At 51.4% G+C, this 19,076-nt stretch overlaps 1 protein-coding gene across 1 annotated transcript in view; it reads right to left on the reverse strand.

Moving 5' to 3' along the window:
* The window catches only part of TFCP2L1 (transcription factor CP2 like 1), a 54,968-nt gene that overhangs the window by 12,520 nt on the left and 23,372 nt on the right, over positions 1–19,076 (reverse strand). The window contains exons 3-8 of the mRNA XM_049615300.1: positions 10,346–10,422; positions 9,708–9,813; positions 8,917–9,023; positions 7,520–7,672; positions 4,252–4,362; positions 1,711–1,802 (exon numbers count right to left, since the gene is read on the reverse strand). Coding sequence (XP_049471257.1) covers positions 1,711–1,802; positions 4,252–4,362; positions 7,520–7,672; positions 8,917–9,023; positions 9,708–9,813; positions 10,346–10,422 — 646 coding nt within the window. The remainder of the gene's footprint in view (positions 1–1,710; positions 1,803–4,251; positions 4,363–7,519; positions 7,673–8,916; positions 9,024–9,707; positions 9,814–10,345; positions 10,423–19,076) is intronic.

Raw genomic sequence — 19,076 nt, forward strand, 5'->3', positions numbered from 1 at the left:
GGAGACACAGAATCTGAAACAGGCTCCAGGCTCTGAGCTGTCAGCACAGAGCCCAACGAGGGGCTCTAACTCACAGACCACAAGATTATGACCTGAGCCAAAGCCGGACACTTAACTGACTGAGCCACCCAGGCACCCCTAAATATCTGGATTTTTAAGTTGAGAGAAAGATACACTTTATTTTTTTTAAGTTTATTTATTTTGAGAGAGAGCACAAGCAGGGGAGGAGCAGAGAGAGAAAGGGAGAGAAAGGGAGAGAAAGGGAGAGAAAGGGAGGGAGGGAGGGAGAGAGAGAGAGAGAGAGAGAGAGAGAGAGAGAGAGAGAACCCCAAGCAGGCTCCACACCATCAGCGTGGAGCCCGACACAGGACTCGATCTCACAAACCATGAGATCACGACCTGAGTCAAAACCAAGAGTCTGACCCTTAAGTGACTGAGCCACCCAGGCACCCCAAAAGAGAAATACATTTTAAAATGACCCTCCCAGGGGTGCCTGGGTGGCTCAGTTGGTTAAGCATCCATCTTAGACTCAGGTTATGATCTTGTGGTTCGCAAGTTCAAGCCCCGCGTCGGGCTCTGTACTAACAGCTTAGACCCTAGAGCCTGCTTCGAATTCTGTGTCTCCCTCTCTCTCTGCCCCTCCCCCATTTGCAGGCACACGCTCGCTCTCTCTCTCTCTCTCTCTCTCAAAAATAAGCATTAAAAAAATTTTTAATCATAAAATGATAAGTTTCAATTTGTGTGTACCTTATCACAGTAACAATGAAGAAAAGGCCCTTGTAGGGATGACCCTCAGACCAGTCATCGGTAAAAACAGCTACGCTTTGTCACGTGTCTTTGAGGCCCGGGGCACCTTACACACGTTCCCCTGACCCTGCATGGAATCCTGACTCCCTTGGTAGTGGGGAGAGCAAGGCTGAGGGAGGTTAAGGAACTGACCCCCCAAAAGGTGGGATTTAACACTCGGTCCGCCTGATTCTGAACATGACATCTTTCCTATGCCCCCCCAACCCCCCTCACCTTGTGAAATCAAGTTCATAGACACTCTTGTGTGACAAGCACAAGCTTTGAGACATCCCAGGTTCCACGCCCACATCTCCCCCTGCCCCCAGGAACAGGATCAAGATGTGCACAGCCATCACAGGGCGCCGTGGGCCCTTCCTGTGCCACAAACCCCGGGAAAGGCCGGACCAACGCCCACCGGCCCCTGCACTACCGTCACCTTAGAGTCAGTGTGGCCTGTGCATTTGCAGAGCTGAGTGACCAGTAACGAGGCCACTTCTGGGCTACAAGCCCTGAAACCCGGGGCCAGGATCACCCTGGGCTGACCCTGCTACCCAAATAACGTGCACAAGGATCACAGAGAGAACCAAGAAGGCCCCTCGCGGCCACTGCAGCCACGCAAACAGCTGCCTCCCAAGGCCCCATCTGTCTAGGGGGCCATTCTGCCCTGGAGGGCCCCTGCAGACCAACCTGCTTTTACCGGGGGAAGGTGCGGGCAGGCGGGTTGTGGGCTGTTGCCCCACAGATGGGTGTTTACAGACACATGTCCACGCACAGAAAGCTGTGCAAATATTACAAACACCTCCCCGAAACCCAAATCAATGCCAAGGTACTAAAGGAGGGAAAACGCAGAGAAGAAGATCCCGAAAGGAGCCTATACCCACGATCACTCCATGGACTCTTAGAGGGAGAAAACAGCAGACGTACCCTTCGCCGAGGCCAAAGCTGTTTGGAGAGCCATTGTAGCTGGGAGACGGGGCGCTGTTCACCTGATAGGCCATGTCGGGCCACGGGGAGCACTGCAGAAAGAGCACAGGGCAGCGGTGACTCGAGGGCCATCGTACTCAGGAGGAACTCGGGCAGCAGCAGCCATCGAGGCCGGTGCATGCAACCACCGAGCCCTCAACACCTGGCCCACATTCTCCCGGGGCCCACGTGAGCCAGCAAAGCATGGGTTACTTGGGCCACACAGAAGAAACCAAGTACGGCAGAGAAGACACCTGCCATTCAGTCATACCTAGAACAAGCAAGGTGTGGTATGTGTCTCTCTGAGCTTCCCAGCAGCCACACCAGCGAGGGCAAGAAACATCATCCATCACCTGGGTCCACAAGGAGAGAGCCAGCTGCCCAGAGGCAGGTTTCCCAGGCACAGACAAATGTGGGTGAATGCACGCAACAGGGAGAACTGGACCCAGGTAACTCCCAAACAAAAATCATCAGTAAAGCTCAGAACTAAAACCTGCACTATTTGAAACCAGAATCAGCCGACGGGCCCTGGAAAGCAGGAGGCACTTGCTCAATCTCCAGGGGCAGCCCCCCTTCACCATCATTCTGTGCGTGCTTAGTGTGGGTCAGGTGTCCTGCTAGGAGCTCAGGGAGACAAGCCACACGGAAGATGTGATCCTTGGCCTCCAAGGAACTTCTTGTGCAGAAGCCAAAAATGAACGTATGTGAGAATCTCCCAGAGAAAGCACAGACATACAGGTTTTGCCTGTTGGGGCAGCCAGCAGACCCAGTATTCACTTTTTCCCTTCCCGGTGAGGACACCTCTTTGGAGAGGGCCAATTTGAAGCGTTCCTGAAGATTTACTATCAGCCGCCGAACCACAGGTTGGCAAATATTTAACTCTGTGGTGAGCGTGGGTTGGAATTTGTTGGTGCTAAATCCGGGAGCCAAGGAGGAAAGCCGACAAACTGTCACCTCACAAGGTCACAGGCCAGGTGGGGGTTTTGACCAACCACACCGCTCTGACAAGGGCTTGGGGGGGTTTCTGAAGCACCCCCGGACCTCTCCTCCCCTGGGGAAGTCAGGAGATAGCCTGGAACAGAGAGGTTGAGGCTCAGCCAGGAAGGAAGAGGTGTCTGTAGATGCAGGGCAGTGGGAGCATGGAGGCCAACCCCGGATGGCATCACCCACAGGGGAAGGGATCGAGGCCTGGGGAGAACCCACCGGTCTGAGCCCTAATTCCTAAATGCAGGGCCTTGCACTGCTTTGCTGCCGAGAGTAAGGCAGGCTCTTCCTGTCCCAGGGCTCACTGGCCACTATATCCCAAGTTGGATGAAACACCAGTACGTATTGACCTGTGCCGCAAAATTAGCTTCCAGACTACCTTGTTGCAGACAGCCTTCTGCCTATGGCTGAATACACTTGCTCACACACACACCCCATCAGCCAGGACCAGGACCAGGACCGGCCACTGTTCTCTTAGATGGTCCGTAGCCAGTCCTCACCCTTGACATCGCCTTAACCCCACCATGGCCGGCACTGGGCCTCATGCGTGTGTGGAGGGCCTTTCAAGTTATTCAGTGAACAGACACCCACTGGCTGTACTGATTACAGAACACAGTGGGGAACAGCTGTTTAAACAAACAACAGAGCCCACCCAGGAAGAGGTGGCACCAGCAGTGACCTGTGACAGGAGGAAGGAGAGCCTGTGACGGCAAGGGTCTCAGACGTACCCTGGACAGAGAATGGCTGCAGCAGATTGCTGTTGGTGTCAGGGTTAGGAGGAAACCCATTCCAACAGCTGACCAAACCACCAAGCAGCAAGCCCGCTGAGAAAGGAAGCCCGCGGGTCTTTCTACCACATGCAGAACCTCACGTGCACAGGGTCATCCAATGCTCCCTGTCTCAAATAGCCAGAGCCTGGAAAGAACCCGATGTCCTCCAGTAGGCCATCCAGCTACACAACAGAGGCCACGCCACTGGATAAAGTACTAGAATGCTCTTTGTGAACAGATGGGGAACAGACTCCCATAGGCTATTAAATACAGTTACAGAACAGCATGTCTGTGTGTGCTGTTGGTGCAAAACAAGCAGGTGTGGAGCAAATGTGTTTGAGCTGGCTTCCTTTGCAGAGAAAGCTGGGCCAGACACAGGTGGACCCAGAGACACCAGCTGCCCTTGGGGAAAGCTCGAGGCTAGGGCACCTTTGGGAGAGGTATTTTCTGAGGTACATACACTCTCTTCTACCTTTTGGATTTAGGGCCTTTACTGATCAAAAAAATAATAATAACCCGATTCTGGAAAGTACAAATGGCAGCCCAGAGCTGGAAGCTATTTCTGGCCACCCGGCCTTATCACATTAACACAGCTCTGGACCCGGGAACCTACCACAATCTAATGGGCACTTTCAAAAGAAGCATTCCCTCAAGGTGGGCGATTTCCCGAGAATCTAGACCAACAGTGCCATCGTCCTACTCCCAGCAGAAAGGCCTGGGCCCCGCACCGGGCACCCGGCCAGCTCACCTCTGTGAGAATGGTGGTCTCGTAGGACGGCTGATACTTCTCCTTCTCTTGGGCAGTTCTCTTCTCCATCTTTTCCCGGTCGGTCTTCTGTTTCCGGTCAGCTCCCTTTGGCTGCAAGTGCAGAGCACAGAGGTCCAATTAGCCCAAAATGGGCAGGGGGAGCTGTCAGAGAAAGACCCAGGGCTGAGCGACAGTCCCCAAGGCCTGCACACGCCCCACCTCACCCGGGGCCCAGAAGCCCAGGCAGGATCTCTGCACAGGAGAGCGTCTCCCTCGCCTCCCAGGCAGCAAGCACGCAGTCCTCTTCCTGGAGCCCTTGCACTTCCCCACCCAAGGGAACTCACAGCCTGCCAGGGTTCTGCCACTTGGCTGCTCACGGGGAAGGTCAATGCCACTGGCCCGTGGACAAACCCTTGGGAGCCACGACAGATCCCACTGCACTCCCTGGGTTACCAGTGCGGGAAGTGTGGTCCGCACCTGCAGGCTAGGAGCCCCTGGACACTCGTGAAGGCCTCCTGACCCCCAGCTCCTGGGACTATGCTGCAGCTTCCCACTCCCACGCCCCACCCACACAGGGTGACACCCCCATCCTGACAGAGCCTCGCCTGGGCGCCAAGCACCCGTGAGCGACTTACAGAGGGGCCCAGGCCTCACAAGCTCCATCAGTTCTTTCATTTACAGGTAAGGAAACTGAGGTTCAAGTCACTTGTCTAAAATGAAGAGGAACCTGTTTGGCTGTTCGGGGTCTTAAAAAAAAAAAAAAAAAAAAAACTGAAGCAGAACTTAGTGTCGACCAGGTGAAGAATCCAAGAGAGCACGCCCGGGTGTGTACCACCACCAGGCCGGCCATAGCGGCCCTGCCCGCGGGGGTGCTCTGGACATTCACAGCCTGCTTGGTGGCTTCAGACATCAAGACTCCAAGCAGCCCCAGAACAGAGCAGTCTCACTGCATACACAGTGGACTGTGCCTGGCGTGAAGTGAAATCCGCCGGCTCCCAAGCTCAATGGCACCTTCACAGACTCTCTATGCACCTTCCTCAGGCTACAGCTTTTGGCTCCCAGCTCAAGGGCATTTTAGGAAACAGCCCTCAGGGGGGGATGTGATACCCATGTTAGATGGAAATGGGTTTGCAGGGAGTCGATCACCTGGGGACAGGAACGACAGATCCGGTGTTCAGAGAAAGAGCCAGGTCTGCGGGACCCATACCCCGCTTCGTCTGCCTCCCTGTCCCTAACAGGAGGGATTCTCCACTCAGTAGACATGGGGCGAGCCTGCGTGTGGGGCTAGCACTCGGCCCAGCGAGGCCTGGGGGAGGTAGCTGGTCAGAGAGGGGTCCTGCCTGTCTCTTCAGAGGCCCTGATGTACCCAGAGCCTCAGGGCATGGCTCCAACAAGCAGGAGGCTTCCCAGTGATGGGGGTGAGTAGGGGTGGAAGAATGACGGACAGGTTGGCAAGGCTCCGCCCGGTGCTTGTGCACACCTGCTTGAACTGCTTCTGTGATGGGGCTGGATGCATGGGGTGGCCACACCTCCTCAGGCATTCCGAGAAGCCAGTTTCAGGGGACAGGGGCCCCTACACCCCTGCAGGAGATGCCAAGACCTTTCTTGAGTCATTCAAAGAAGCTTCCAGACCAATTCCTCAATAATAGCCGGTGTATGGTCCAGGAGTGTGGTGGACAGAGCCCTCGCTACTGAGCTTCTGCCTCAAGGTGTAGAAAGGGGAGCTGGTAGGGGGCGTGGGGAGGCCTAGGCGCTCCAGGGGGGCAGACACTGTCCCTTCTCTCCTGCTGCCCAGCACAGCCTCTGATCCCTAGGAACTCCACTGGATGCCACAGGACCTGAGGACAAGTACGGCTAGAAGGACCACAAATGTGGTCTGTATATGACAAGGACGGAGGGCTGACTGGGGACAGGCAAAGACCTCCAGCAACACAGCTGTGGAGCTGTCCACCGGACCCAGAACTGTGAGATCCTAGAGCAGGCAATAAGACCAGAGGCCGCGGCACCCAGTGCACCAGTGGACAAGGTCAGCAGAAGCGTGTTCTCCAGAGATGGCCACGTCCTGATCCCCAGGAGCCGACAGGCTACCACCTTATGCGGCAAAAGGGGTAAGGCTGCATGTGGAGTTAACAGAGCTAGCAGTGTGAGATGCAAACAGGAAGGTTATCCTGCATCATCCCGGGGGGTCCGATATAACCACAGGGCCGCGAAGTGGGCAAGGAAGGGAGGAGAGGAGGTTGGAGAGGTGTGGCGAGAAGGGCCCGGCCACTCTCGCTCGCTCTGAAGACAGGTGGACAAGTCACAGGCCGAGGAAGGCAGAGGCCTCTAGAAGCTGGAAAAGGTACGGAAAGGGATTCTCCTCCCTTGGAGCCTCCGGAAAGGAATTGAGCCCAGGAGACCCTTTCAGACTTCGGGCCTCCAGCACTGGGAGATCGTGAATGTGTGTGGCTTTAAGCCCCTAAACGTATGGTAATTTGTTAGAGCAGCAATAGGCAACCGATAGAGTGGGTTTGATTTCAAGGAGTCCCGATCCTGAAGCAGGGTTGCGAAGGGTGCTACCACGGCAATGCTAACTGACCAAGGTGTCCCAATCCATACAGCCCGCCCGCCCTCGCCCCTGGGGGTGCCACAGGCTCCGTCGTGACCCTGCATCTCCCCAGGCCACGCAGGACCTTCAGCTGCGTCACCGGCCACGAATCATCGTTGGGAAGTATCGGTCCAGACCGAGATGAAAAGTAGTAACGGGCAACTGCAGGGCGTGAGCAAGGAAGGACAAGGGAGGAGGTACCTCCAAAAACATTTCTTTCTCTGACAGGAGGCCACTGCAGACAGCGACATGGCCTCGGGCCCTCGGTAAGAACATCTGTGGCCAGGATTCCTGCAAGGGGCCTCCTGGCTTGAGTTTAAGGAGAATCGAACTACGGAATCTGTGGCCAGCTACAAAGTGCATGGGAGGAAAACAAAAACCTAAAAACGTTCAAGTCCAGACATTGTACAAAGTAGAGCTGGGCACGGCCATCTGTGGTGATGGGAGACGGAAGGTGCCACACGCAGAAGGACGCCCACAGTGGCCAGGCCCATCACCCCAAGACATACTGCTCGGGCTCTTCAGGAATCCAGGCGGGAGCCCCGGGCTACAGGGACGCCAAGCCCCCTGCTGGGCCTCCAGGGCGACTGCACAGGTCAACGTGCTGGCGTCACTGTCCAGCGCAGGCAGGGACCCGTGGGCACGTGTGACCCCGGGCGGAACGTGGCAAGGATGTCCTACCTTGAACACCTTGATCTGGCAGCTGGCGGAGTGCAAGTGCTCTGTGTATTCCCCATTGTCGTTCTGCTTAAATGTGTCAATCTGTACTCGGAAAGGCACCCCCTTCTCACCCCCGTGCTTCCTCGGGGTGAATTCTGTGCTGATACAGTGTACCTGGAAGGGGAAACATGGGCAAGAAGCAAGAAGAGGGACCGGCCCTGGGCTCCGCAAGTGCCCCTGGCCAAATGAAGGTTTCCATCCTGCCTAGTCAGGTGCAGATCTGTGTCAGCCTCCCCGCTCTCCCCAGGCCAATGGCCCTCCGTCCCGCTTTATAAAGGACACGCCCTCCCACCTTTGTCCCTTGACCTTGGGGGCCCTGCCTGACCAGCGAAGTCCTTGCCATTGCTCAGGCCCACGGACCCCAGTAGCCCCACCCTCATTTCTCTCCCCAGGCAGACCCCACAGACTGCAGAGCAGGTGGGACCATAGCTAAGCCCCCAGTGGCCCTGGTGTCCAGGTTCCTGGGGCCAGGTCAGAAGCATGACCAGGGGGCTGGAACCATCTCTGTGTTTCTGCTAAGTACCTACCACACTCAATGTATATTTATTATTTTAACACTATAATACTATAATAATGTATTACTGTGGCAATACAACACTATTATAATAGTGACTTTAAAATATAGTAAGAGGGGTGCCTGGGTGGCTCAGTCAGTTGAGCAACCAACTGGGTTTCGGCTCAGGTCATGATCTCATGGTTCATGAGATTGAGCCCCCTCTCTCCCTCTCTCTGCCCCTCTGCTGCATGCATGCACACTCTCTCTCTCTCTCCAAATAAATAAACTTTAAAAAAATAAATTAAATAAAGTAAGAATACTGTAATTATGTTTTAAAACAAAAGTCATAACTTTTACTGAGCAATTACTATGGACCAGGTACTACAGTAATGACTTTATGCTCATTGTCCGATTTGTAAGACAGGTGGAAAAACAAAGAGGCTCAGAAAGGGACATATAGTGAGTGAGACAGCCTGTGCCAGCCCAGAAGCACAGCGGCCCTGCCATGCCCCTGAATGCATACCAGGTGCCTGACCACTAAATAATTTAATCTTAGAAACTATCATGGAAAAAAATCTTATTTCATATTCTGTACGCCAAGACATGCTTATTTTGTAGCAAGCTTATATATTGATAAGCAAACTCCACCCAGGATTCTACAACATGCCAAGTCCTTTTCCAGCCCCAGGGACCAGCTAGCTCTGTGCATGGGCAACACTCCTGCACCCCCTCCCCTTCGGGGTATGTCCCTGCAAAAGAGAACAGGAGCCCAGCAGGGCCCTGCAGGTGGACTGTTCTGAGGAACTACACGTGGGCCCCGAGACTCCTGGCTTCCCCAGAGGACAACCACTCCCCCGCCTACCTGAATGAATGCAGAGGCTCTCTTCGAAGGCTCCCACAGAAACTCGACAGCGTTCAGCTGGGTCGGGCTGGCCCTGGGGTCCAAGATACCAACAGACAGTGGAATATCTGCACACACATACACATACACAAAAGTGCAAGTGTCAGCCACTCCCAAGTATTTAGGGAAGGACTCTCATTACAGGTCCAAATGCCTTAACCACCATTTGAAATGCCAAAAGTTCTGAAAAGTACGTTTTGCGTGACCCATTTGGCAGAAAGCCCGACTTGAAGTGCCACGAAGCTATTTAGTCTTTGTCCCATTTCGTGTGACCAGTCATTCTATTCTGCTGCAGAAGTATCAGTGTGCTTGATTGCCTGTTGGAGGCATTCCGTGCAGCTTGGGGGTCTACGCACCCTGGTGTCATTCTAAGTTCTAAATTCCAAAACCCAAATGGCTGCCAGGGTTATAGATAAAAGACCCCGGGATCCGTGCCTAAGACTCCAAAATTCAGTTTCTGCTGCCCGTCTCTGTGATACCCAAGCTTCCCTCCATCACAGATCACAATCCTTTAAGGCAGGACCCTCTGCAAAGCCTCCGGGCAATCCCCGGAGTGGCCTTCTCATGCCACTGAAAGAGGAAGTCCCCGAGGGTAGGCCTGAGGACACGGTCACCTGTGCCAGCTCCCACAGCATTCTGCCCAAGGCAATAGCGCACTGAAGTGTCCCCCACAGGCATGAGTCCGATAGCATCCAGGAAGAACCCCAATGTGCCTGGAGTGCCTTGGGCCCCTCCTAGCCCAAGGGACTCACCGATGTCCAGGATCCGGTCCCCGGGCCTGCTCCACCGCCATCCTTCCAGCTGCTGGTGCTCCGTGTACTGCAGCCGGCGGTCGTGGAAAACCACTCGGATAATGCTCTGGAGGAGGGGAGGCCGGGAGGGGACAGCCAGGTGTGAGGCCAACAAGGACCCAAGAGGAAGCACCTACCAGGGCAAACCTCCTACCCTTCAAGACCAAGGCCCCTCCTGCTGGAGCCTCCCTTCCCTGCTCACAAGCTCTGCGTGCTTCTCCCCGCTCAGAACCCCAATAACACAGTGAAAATGATGGCGACCCTTTTTTCCAGGATTACTAAGTGCTTCACGTGCATATATACCTTTTTGTGCAGATGAGCTAACGACAGCTCAGGGAAGTTCAGTAAGTGGCAAAGCCTGGCTCCAACCTGAGTCTGCCCAACCCAGAGCCCGTTCGATCAGCCCAGGCCCCTCTGGTCCTCAGTGCCACCGGCTTGCCCCTGGCCCCTGAGACAACACGCTCCATGGAACAGGAACCCATTCCCACTCTGGAGCTTTCCCCAAACCTCCCAGCCACTCCTGAGCCCCATCCTCGGCAAGCCCAGGTTCCCAGACCCCAACCAACCCCTGGGGAGGGACGGCGGCCCCACAGCCTTGCCTTGACATATTTCGTGTTCAGATCTTGAAAGTCTCCCAGCTTCCGATTCTCCAGCAGCCTGATTTCATAAGACTGACCTAGAGGGGGGTTAACAATACATTTTCCATTTCTGAGTGCTTTCAAATCTGGGGTTCACCCAGACAGAGGCCTTCTTGACCTCCTGAGTGGCCACCCAGGCCTTATGGCCCCAGGCAACAAAGCAGAGGCGTCAGTCCGTGGCCAACTTAGATGGACTCTCTGGACTGCACACCCCAGCTTGTCCACTCAGCCTGGTTGCACCTAGGGCACCCCAAGTAGCACACCATGTGTACCCCAAGACACAGCACTTCCACAATTTTCAAAGAAACAGAATTCAACAAAATGGAGTTAACATTAAATTTACGGAACGTAACTTAACATTTCTTCATAAAGGACCCCCCCCCCCCCCCAATTCACTTGGCTGGAGAACATAGCCACTCACCCAAATCCACATTACAGTAAATAACTGACCATACCATTCCCGAGAGCAGGTTAAAGGAACGAGTAAAAGCCTGTTAAACATTGTCTTTAATTGCAGAATGAAAAGCATTTTCCCAAGTTAAAAGAATTTCATGTATTTAAAGGGTGTGGGGATTCCAACCAGCACAAGCTGGTTAAAGAACATACGTGGAGAAAAGACTCATCCACAGTAACAGAGAGAACTTGAATCTATGAATCGCATCTATGAATAACCTGAAGGAAACTATACACGTTTTATTAGGAAATAATATACAGTCTGAATAAATAGGACGTGCCATATTCGTTGACAGGAAGACCATATATCAAATGATGTCAATTTTTCCCAAAGTAAATAAGCATAACCACAACTCTAAAACACCCTAATATATTTCACAACTAATAAAGGATGTTTTACAAATTAACAGAGAATAAATGATTCGATGATTGGAATTGGTAAATCCGATTGGCGGTTTGATTCTTTTTTTTAAGATAAGGATAGACCCACAAGAAGTTACAAATGTAGAACAGAAGGATCCTGAGTGCCTGTCCCCCATTTTCCCCAGTGGTGGCATCCAGGTAAATACGGTTCATTAGCAAAAGCAGGAAACTGACCACGGCACATGCAATTCACCAAACTACAGACCTGACTCGGATTTCTCTGGGTTTTATAGGTATTCACCTCACAGCAAATATCAAAAGAAGTTACCACTGGACTAAACAGTAAATTTCTTAAGGTTGGTTTTTATTTTACTTTTTTTAGAGAGAGTACGAATGGGGAGAGAGGGAGAGAATCTTAAGCAGGCTCCACGCTCAGAACAGAGAGGCTCAATCCCCCAACTGCAAGATCATGACCTGGGCCGAAATCAAGAGTTAGGCGCTCACTCAACTGACGGAGCCACCCAGGAGCCCCCAGTTTCTTAAGGTTTTATGTGAACATAAATCATACTTAGCTAACACTCAATAGGGAAGGACTTTCGGAAACTAAAACTGGGGAAAATGGAAATCTACCTATATTAAAACCCACCTCTCCCTCTCTTTATACACACACACACGCGCGCACACACACACACACACAAAACTTGACTGCAAACAGCACAAACCCAGCGGCTAGCAGCTTTAAAACAGCTACAACGGCCATGATTTGAAAAACCCTAAGAGCCCTGGGGGTGGGTTGAACGCTGCCACCTCCCAGAAAAGGCCTGTCCATACCCTCATCTCCACAACCTGTGAATGTTATGTTGTATTTGGAAAAAGAGTCTTTGCAGATGCAATTAAATTAAGGATACTGAGATGAGGAGATACTCCTAGATTATCCAGAGGTCCCTAAATCTAATTACAAGTGTCCTTATAAGAGACACACGCGGGAGACAGAGAGGAGACAATGTGACAGCAGAGGCACAGAGACTGGAGATCTAGGAACACCTGGAGCCCCCAGCAGCCGGAAGGTGCAAAGACTGGCTGGTCCCCTAAGGCCCCCGGAAGGAGCACAGCCCCATCAGATTTCCCACCTCCAGCCACCAGAACTCTGGGAGAATAAACTTCTGTTGTTTTGTTTTAAGCCAACATGTTTGTAGTAATTTGTTAAAGCAGCCACAAAGTTGTTCATCCTCCCTGCAATGAACAACAGAATGGGCGAAGAACATGAGATTAAATCATTGCTTCCAAATATTCGCCTACAACAAGTACTGCCCGACACCACGTGAATCGCAGGGACTCGGAAGTGAGCAGGACGGACACAGGGCTGTGTGCCACGGAGCTCCTTCCCACGGCTCCCACCAGGCCTGGAAACGAGGCCGGCCAAGCACAGAAATGCCCACTTGGTATTTTACCAGCCTCTGGGACGGGACCAAGGGGCACAGTGATGCACTAAGCCCCAGTTACCACTCAGGACGATGTGCCCTTCGCATCAGAGGGGGGAGGCGCAAGCCCCAAACTCTTGTCCTGCCCACTTACCAGTCCGGGAGATGCCACTTGCTGACGTACCCAATGCTTCTAGCTTTCTGAAAGAGCCAGATTTTTAATATACGTTTCCGGGCTCTGGAGCCAACACTCCCTTAACAGCAACATAAAATGGAGCCTCACACACCCTAACTGGTTTTTCCAGCGTCCTCCACCTTCTCCGAGGGAAAGCGGAAAACATAGCCAGCTCTGGCATGAGGCCTGAGGCCCAAGCGGTCATCACTATGGGTTTACAGGTGCCCCAGGGCCCAATTAGCACTGACCCCAGGCTCTGCAGGACAGCCCCAGCTCAAGCAAACCGAGGCTCCCCTCCTGCCCCATGCAGGGCCGTTTTGAGCCTGAACAGAAGGGGCAGTGAAATCTGGGCTCAGAGCTAGTAAGTGGGGCCCTGGGTCTGGGGCTACAGCCTCTTCCACCTGCTGCGAGGTCTGACCCACGTGCTTCCCCAACCGCCTCTCCAATCTCCCGTCCTTATCCCTTCCTCCTGCATATACACACACTCCGGGGCACCTCTCTCCCATGCCTGCCTAGACGCCAACGCTGGGGCCAGACCGACCTCCCCAAGCCCAGCTCTCACACAGCGCCATCAGAAGGCCACTGTCCATGGTCTCACACACCAATCAGCGAGGTCATGAAAGCTGAACTGACCTGAGCACAGGGGCACCTCTCTGCTTGGCCAGCATCATTTCAGGGCATGAGTGAGAGCCAAGGGAAGGAAGCAGGCTCCATGAGGGCACAGAGTACATCTGTTCCGCTGGTTACTATATTGTTTGACACACAGTAGATATTCCGCAAGTGTGTGCTTAAATGTCATTTCATACTCTTTGCGATGCTGTTCTGTGCCAGAACTACACACAGGGTTTGCAAAACTAAGACACACTCTTGCCCTCGAAGGTTAGCAGTCTTCCAGGCTACATCACACCACGTAGGAAAAGTAGTCATATAAGGCAGAATTTGGAAAATCTCCTTAAGAGACAACAGAGATCCAAAGTTGAGCAATACTCACAGAGAATGAGGGTGTGACGGGGGGGGGGGGGTGGGGAAGGGTGACAAAAGGTTTGGACTAGGAGATGACATTCAAGATGGACTTTGAAGAGCGCACAGGATTTCTAGAGCGGAGGGGATGAATGAATGAGAAAGCGATCCCAAGCAAAACTGAGGCAAGCTGGCAGGAGGGGAGAGGCGTGCCTCGGGGGACAGTAACTGGCAGCTCCCAGTCACTGGGTGCTCCCGTGGTGGCAGCATCTGCTCAGGTGTTCACTCACCTGAATCTCAGCACAGGTCAGACAGCCTGTGACTCGGGCAGCTTGGGGTCGTGGGCCCCACTGAGAGGAGGGGGCATAGGTTCCCTGACTTGGGCACAATTGGCACAGCCAGGAGCAGACACTAAATGTTTCCAGATCCTACCGCATCCTACCCGGTGGGTGTCATTCACTGGGCGGGGGACATCTATAGTTCTACATGATTCTCTCTTTCCTGGGAGGTACCAGTTTGCTACAGCATGTCACGGTATATATCCCCATCCCAAGTTAAGATGGGGTTTTTTTCCCCTTCCTTCTTCTCTCTAGGATCAACAAGAGAGAGGATTCCTAGGATGACCAAATCAACTTGGAGGGTGGATTCTGCATACAGCATGTTGGCCCCAATTCCTGGTCTATAAAATATTCTGTTTCCCACATTCTAAACAACCTGGGAAGAAAAACAAGCACTACAGGAAATGAAGGTAAAAGCCTGTTCTAATTCCAAAATTGTAAAATGTGGCAAAAGAAAGAGAAGTTGGCCCTAGAATCAAGGAAATAGGATAATAAGTAACTATCATTCAGTTTCTGTACGGCTACATGCCAGGACATGGCCAAGCCTGTCACGTGCATTATTGGATTTGGTCCCCCCAACGGTCTTATGAGGAAAACCCATCACTGCTCCCATTTTATAGATGAGGAAATTAAAATTAAGATCCAGAGACGTTAAGAATCTTGGTGAAGATCAAACCTGGGCTTATCAGACTCCAAAGACTGATCACTTAGCCAAACTACCGCATACAGTCTCTAGTGGCTTCAAAGGTCCCTTCTGGTTCTAATATTCAAGGAGTCCACTTTATGTTTCCTCCTGAATGTCTTTATATTCATCTTATTGTATGACCTTCTCCCACACACCTAAACCCTCCTCTTCCTTTAAGGCTTAAATCCCTAATATCCTATACACCTGCTAAACCAAGATGCACCTTCAAAGTCTAATGGACATGTGACCACACTGTTGCATGAGGTCTGATATTTGTTTCCTCATGACAAACTAGTCTCCCTGAAACACTCCATTTAAAATACCGCTCCATTTAAAATAACTCCGGGGGCACCTGAGTGGCTCAGTCGATTGAGCACCCAACTCCATTTCAGCTCAGGTCATGATCCCAGGGTCGTGGGATTGAGCCCCGTGTCAGACTCTGCTCTGAGTGCAGAGCATGCTTAAGATCCTCTCTCTCTCCCTCTGCCCCTCTCCCCCACTCGTGCTTGCTCTCTCTCTCTCTCTCTAAAAAAAAAAAAAAAAAAAAAAAAAGGGGGGGTGCCTGGGTGGCTCAGTCAGTTGGGCATCCAACTTTGGCTCAGGTCATGATCTCACGGTTTGTGGATTTGAGCCCCGCATCGGGCTCTGTGCTGACAGCTCAGAGCCTGGAGCCTGCTTCGGATTCTGTGTCTCTCTCTCTGTCCCTCCCCTGCTCACGCTGTCTGTCAAAAATGAATAAACGTTAAAAAAATTAATAAATAAAATTTAAAAAATAAAATAAAAAATAATAATAAAATAAAATACTCTGAAGATATAAGGTTATAATCACTAAAATCATGTAATTTGGCATGGAAACAAACAGACTAAAAGAATAAAAAAGCCAGAAATAGACTTGTAGACACTTGGAAACGTGATCTATGACAGTGAGAAAAGACACAGACTTTTTAAGAGTGTGGTTATGCATATGGAAAAAATACATGGCTACCTCATACCGTATATAATAATTCTAAGTTAATGAAAACCAAAATAAGAGCAAAACCTAACGTTTCTAGAAAAACATATGAGATTATTTTATGACCATGAGGTAGGAAAGGATCTTTTTTAAAGTAGACACAAATACACAAAGGAAAAAAGATGCCCTTTATATTATATAGGAAAACCATGATAACATTTATACCCAGACACTTTTGAAAACGCCAAGGGTGCTGTTAATAATTACACGGTCTCTACAAGTGGGGATTGACCTGGAAAACTGGGTCATAATGATCACTCTCCGGCAAGAGAAAATGATCAACATGCACATGAAAAGATGCTGGTCTCTACAAGTGTGCAGGGTGACGCAAAGTAAGGTAAGATACCATCTTCCATCCATCGGAGGGGCAAAAATTACAGTCGGATGATATCAAGTGCCGATTACAAGGTAGAGAATGGGTACTCTTGGGCATTGCTGATGGAAGCATTACACTGATACAACCATTTTGGAGAAGGGTCTGGCAACAAGGTTTCATGAAAGATGTACAAACCCTTCAGTCAGGCAAATCCAATTCTAAAAGCATATCCTAAGGAAGCTCTTCATGTACATCAGGAGGCAGACAAAACTTGCTCACTGTGGCATCGCTCATTACGGGGAGAAACTGTCAACAACCTATCTATCCAGCACCACGAAAAGAGATACGTTGATTCTATTATTTGACTTAGAACGGAAGTGCACACAGCACTTAAAATGAGCACTCTAGTGACACACACCAACATGGAGAAATCTCAGAGTCATAATAGTAAGCAAAAAAGGTATATGGTAAGGGCACCTGGCTGGTTTAGCGGGTAGAGCATGCAACTCTTACTCTCGGGGTTGTAAATTCAAGCCCCACGTTGGGTGTAGAGATTACTTAAAAATAAACAAGTTTTTTAAAAAAGGTATCTGGTGACACACAAGAAACTACTTAATATTAAGTTTAAAGACACAGAAAGTGATGGGGCACCTGGGTGGCTCAGTTGCTTAGGGGTCCGACTTCAGCTCAGGTCTGATCTCCCAGTTTGTAAGTTCGAGCCCTGCGTCAGGCTCTGTGCTGACAGCTCAGAGGCTGGAGCCTGCTTTGGATTCTGTGTCTCCCCCTCTCTCTGCCCCTCTCATGTTCATGTTCTCTGTTCATGTTCATGTTCTGTCTCCCTCCCTCTCAAAAATAAACATTAAAAAAAAATTTTAACAAAAAAAAGACACAAAAAATGATGCCATTAATTTGATAGCTAACTACGCAAGGCAGTAAAAAAATTAAGAATCTGCGTGGACATTCAAACCAACACCAACATTTCAAACCAACGCCAATTTCACAAGTGGTTTTGCTTCTGAGGAGGGAAGAAAGGCAACAGCATTAGAAAGAGGGACAATCAGGAGCAAATTTGGCAAGGTTGCAAACTGTGTTGGGCACACGAGTATGTGTTCTCTTCTTCTCTGTAGTCCTCAATCGATCTGAAATTAAAACACACACACAACAACGGGGTGGAGGCAGGACACTTGGGAGCCAGCTGTCATCTGCACTGCATTTTGGTCATGTGTGTTCTGACTCCCCACCCCCACCTCACAGGGAGGGTCCCTTGGGCTCCGTTACTCAGCAGTCACCCTTGCATCCCCCACGGCCACCCGCTCCGTGCCCAGTGACACGCTGGATGCAGGGCGTACCAAGATGCTAGCGGGGACAGCATTCACCACCCTCATTTACCCCACAATTCTGCCACTGAAATAAACTGCCTGTAAGTGAGGATGCTATTTATTTAATCAACTCACTTTTTAAACTTAGTTTCGAAAAGTGTGTCAGAGCTGCATACAGAACAATCATAATCACATACCGGAAACAAACAGTAACTGAAAAATTACAGAGATAAGCATCTGCCAGTGTTCTTCTGCAAGCTCCCAAAACTACTTTGGGAACGTGTCTGGAGCCTGGGGTCATAGGCGGACCCACCACTCACTAATGGGTAAATCACTCCGTTTGTGAGTCTCAGTTTCCAGGTCTCGAAAATGTGGACGACACCGGTATTTAAGGGGCAGAAGGCTGTTGGCGGATTGAAGGCGCCCCTAATGGAGAGCGGCACATAGGTCTCTGGCTGGATCTCAACCCCCCGCCCCCCCTGTAGTGAGAACACAGGCAGATGTATCAGGGCCCTACCAGGGGATGGTGGTCCTTCCTCCCCCAAAGTCTTCAGGGCAATACCCTCTACCATCCCCAGCCCCCACCCTCTACTTTGGAGCAGTTAAAGGTCTTTTAAAGGCTAAAAGGGAAGGAGCCCCAGGGTTGGCACTTGGTGATGTAAACTAGCCGTCAGCAGGTGGCCACCAGGCCAGGAATGGCCTGAGCTGGAGGAGGGGCGGTCACAGTCTTCACATCCACCTCCCCACCTTAACCAGCAGAGCCCTGGTGACCCCTAGCACCTTGGCACTCCAGCTTTAGCTCCCAGGAAGCAGCGGGGGGGCCCCCAGCTGAGGCTCAGTAGGGAACTGGGCCACCCTCCCCAAGAATGGTTAGGACCCTGCCCAGTGGGCCCAGACGCCATTCCAAGGGGTGTAGAACCCTCCTTATCCCCCACCCTTAAGACTATGTCCACCCTCCGCCCTGCCCCTTTGCCCTTGCTCACCTCCACCCTGCAGGAGCACTACCAGAAATGGAAGAAGGAGGGCAAGGACTACATGGGATACAAAAGCAACCTCTCTTCCAAGGAAAATATACATCGGGCACTTTACACTGCACCCACTCCAGACAAGTGCTCAACAGACCTTCATTCCCTCGTCCCTCACAGCCCGTAATATCTAACACCTTCTAGCCCAGGCATCAGCCAACTTTCTCCCTAAAGGGCCAGATAGTAACTATGTTCAGCCTTGTGGCCCATAAGGTTATCTGTCACAACTACTCGACTCTGCCACTGGAACAAGGAAGCAGCCATACACAACACATGAGTGAATGGGTGTGGCTGTGGTCCAATAAAACTTTATTTATAGACATTGACATTCGAGTTTTTATATAATGTTCACTCTTTCTGCTGACCTCTCCCTCTCCCTCCCTCCCAACTTCTTTTGATGCTTCGCAGCTTTGCCCCGTGGCTTTCTTGCACAATGCCTAAGTTGGAGGTCCTCAGCTAGACCGGAAGCTCTTGAGGACAGGCCAGCTACTGGTTTACCTGAACCAGAGTTGCGCGTGCACGCGCACACACACACACACATTCACATTCCACCCTCTTGTACAGTAGTGGCATGTGACAGGCTCAGAATTAATGGTGGCAGAATTTGATATTAAGTTCCCTTACT

Source organism: Panthera uncia (genome assembly GCF_023721935.1).
Source record: "Panthera uncia isolate 11264 chromosome C1 unlocalized genomic scaffold, Puncia_PCG_1.0 HiC_scaffold_3, whole genome shotgun sequence".
NCBI classification, from domain to species: Eukaryota; Metazoa; Chordata; class Mammalia; order Carnivora; family Felidae; genus Panthera; species Panthera uncia.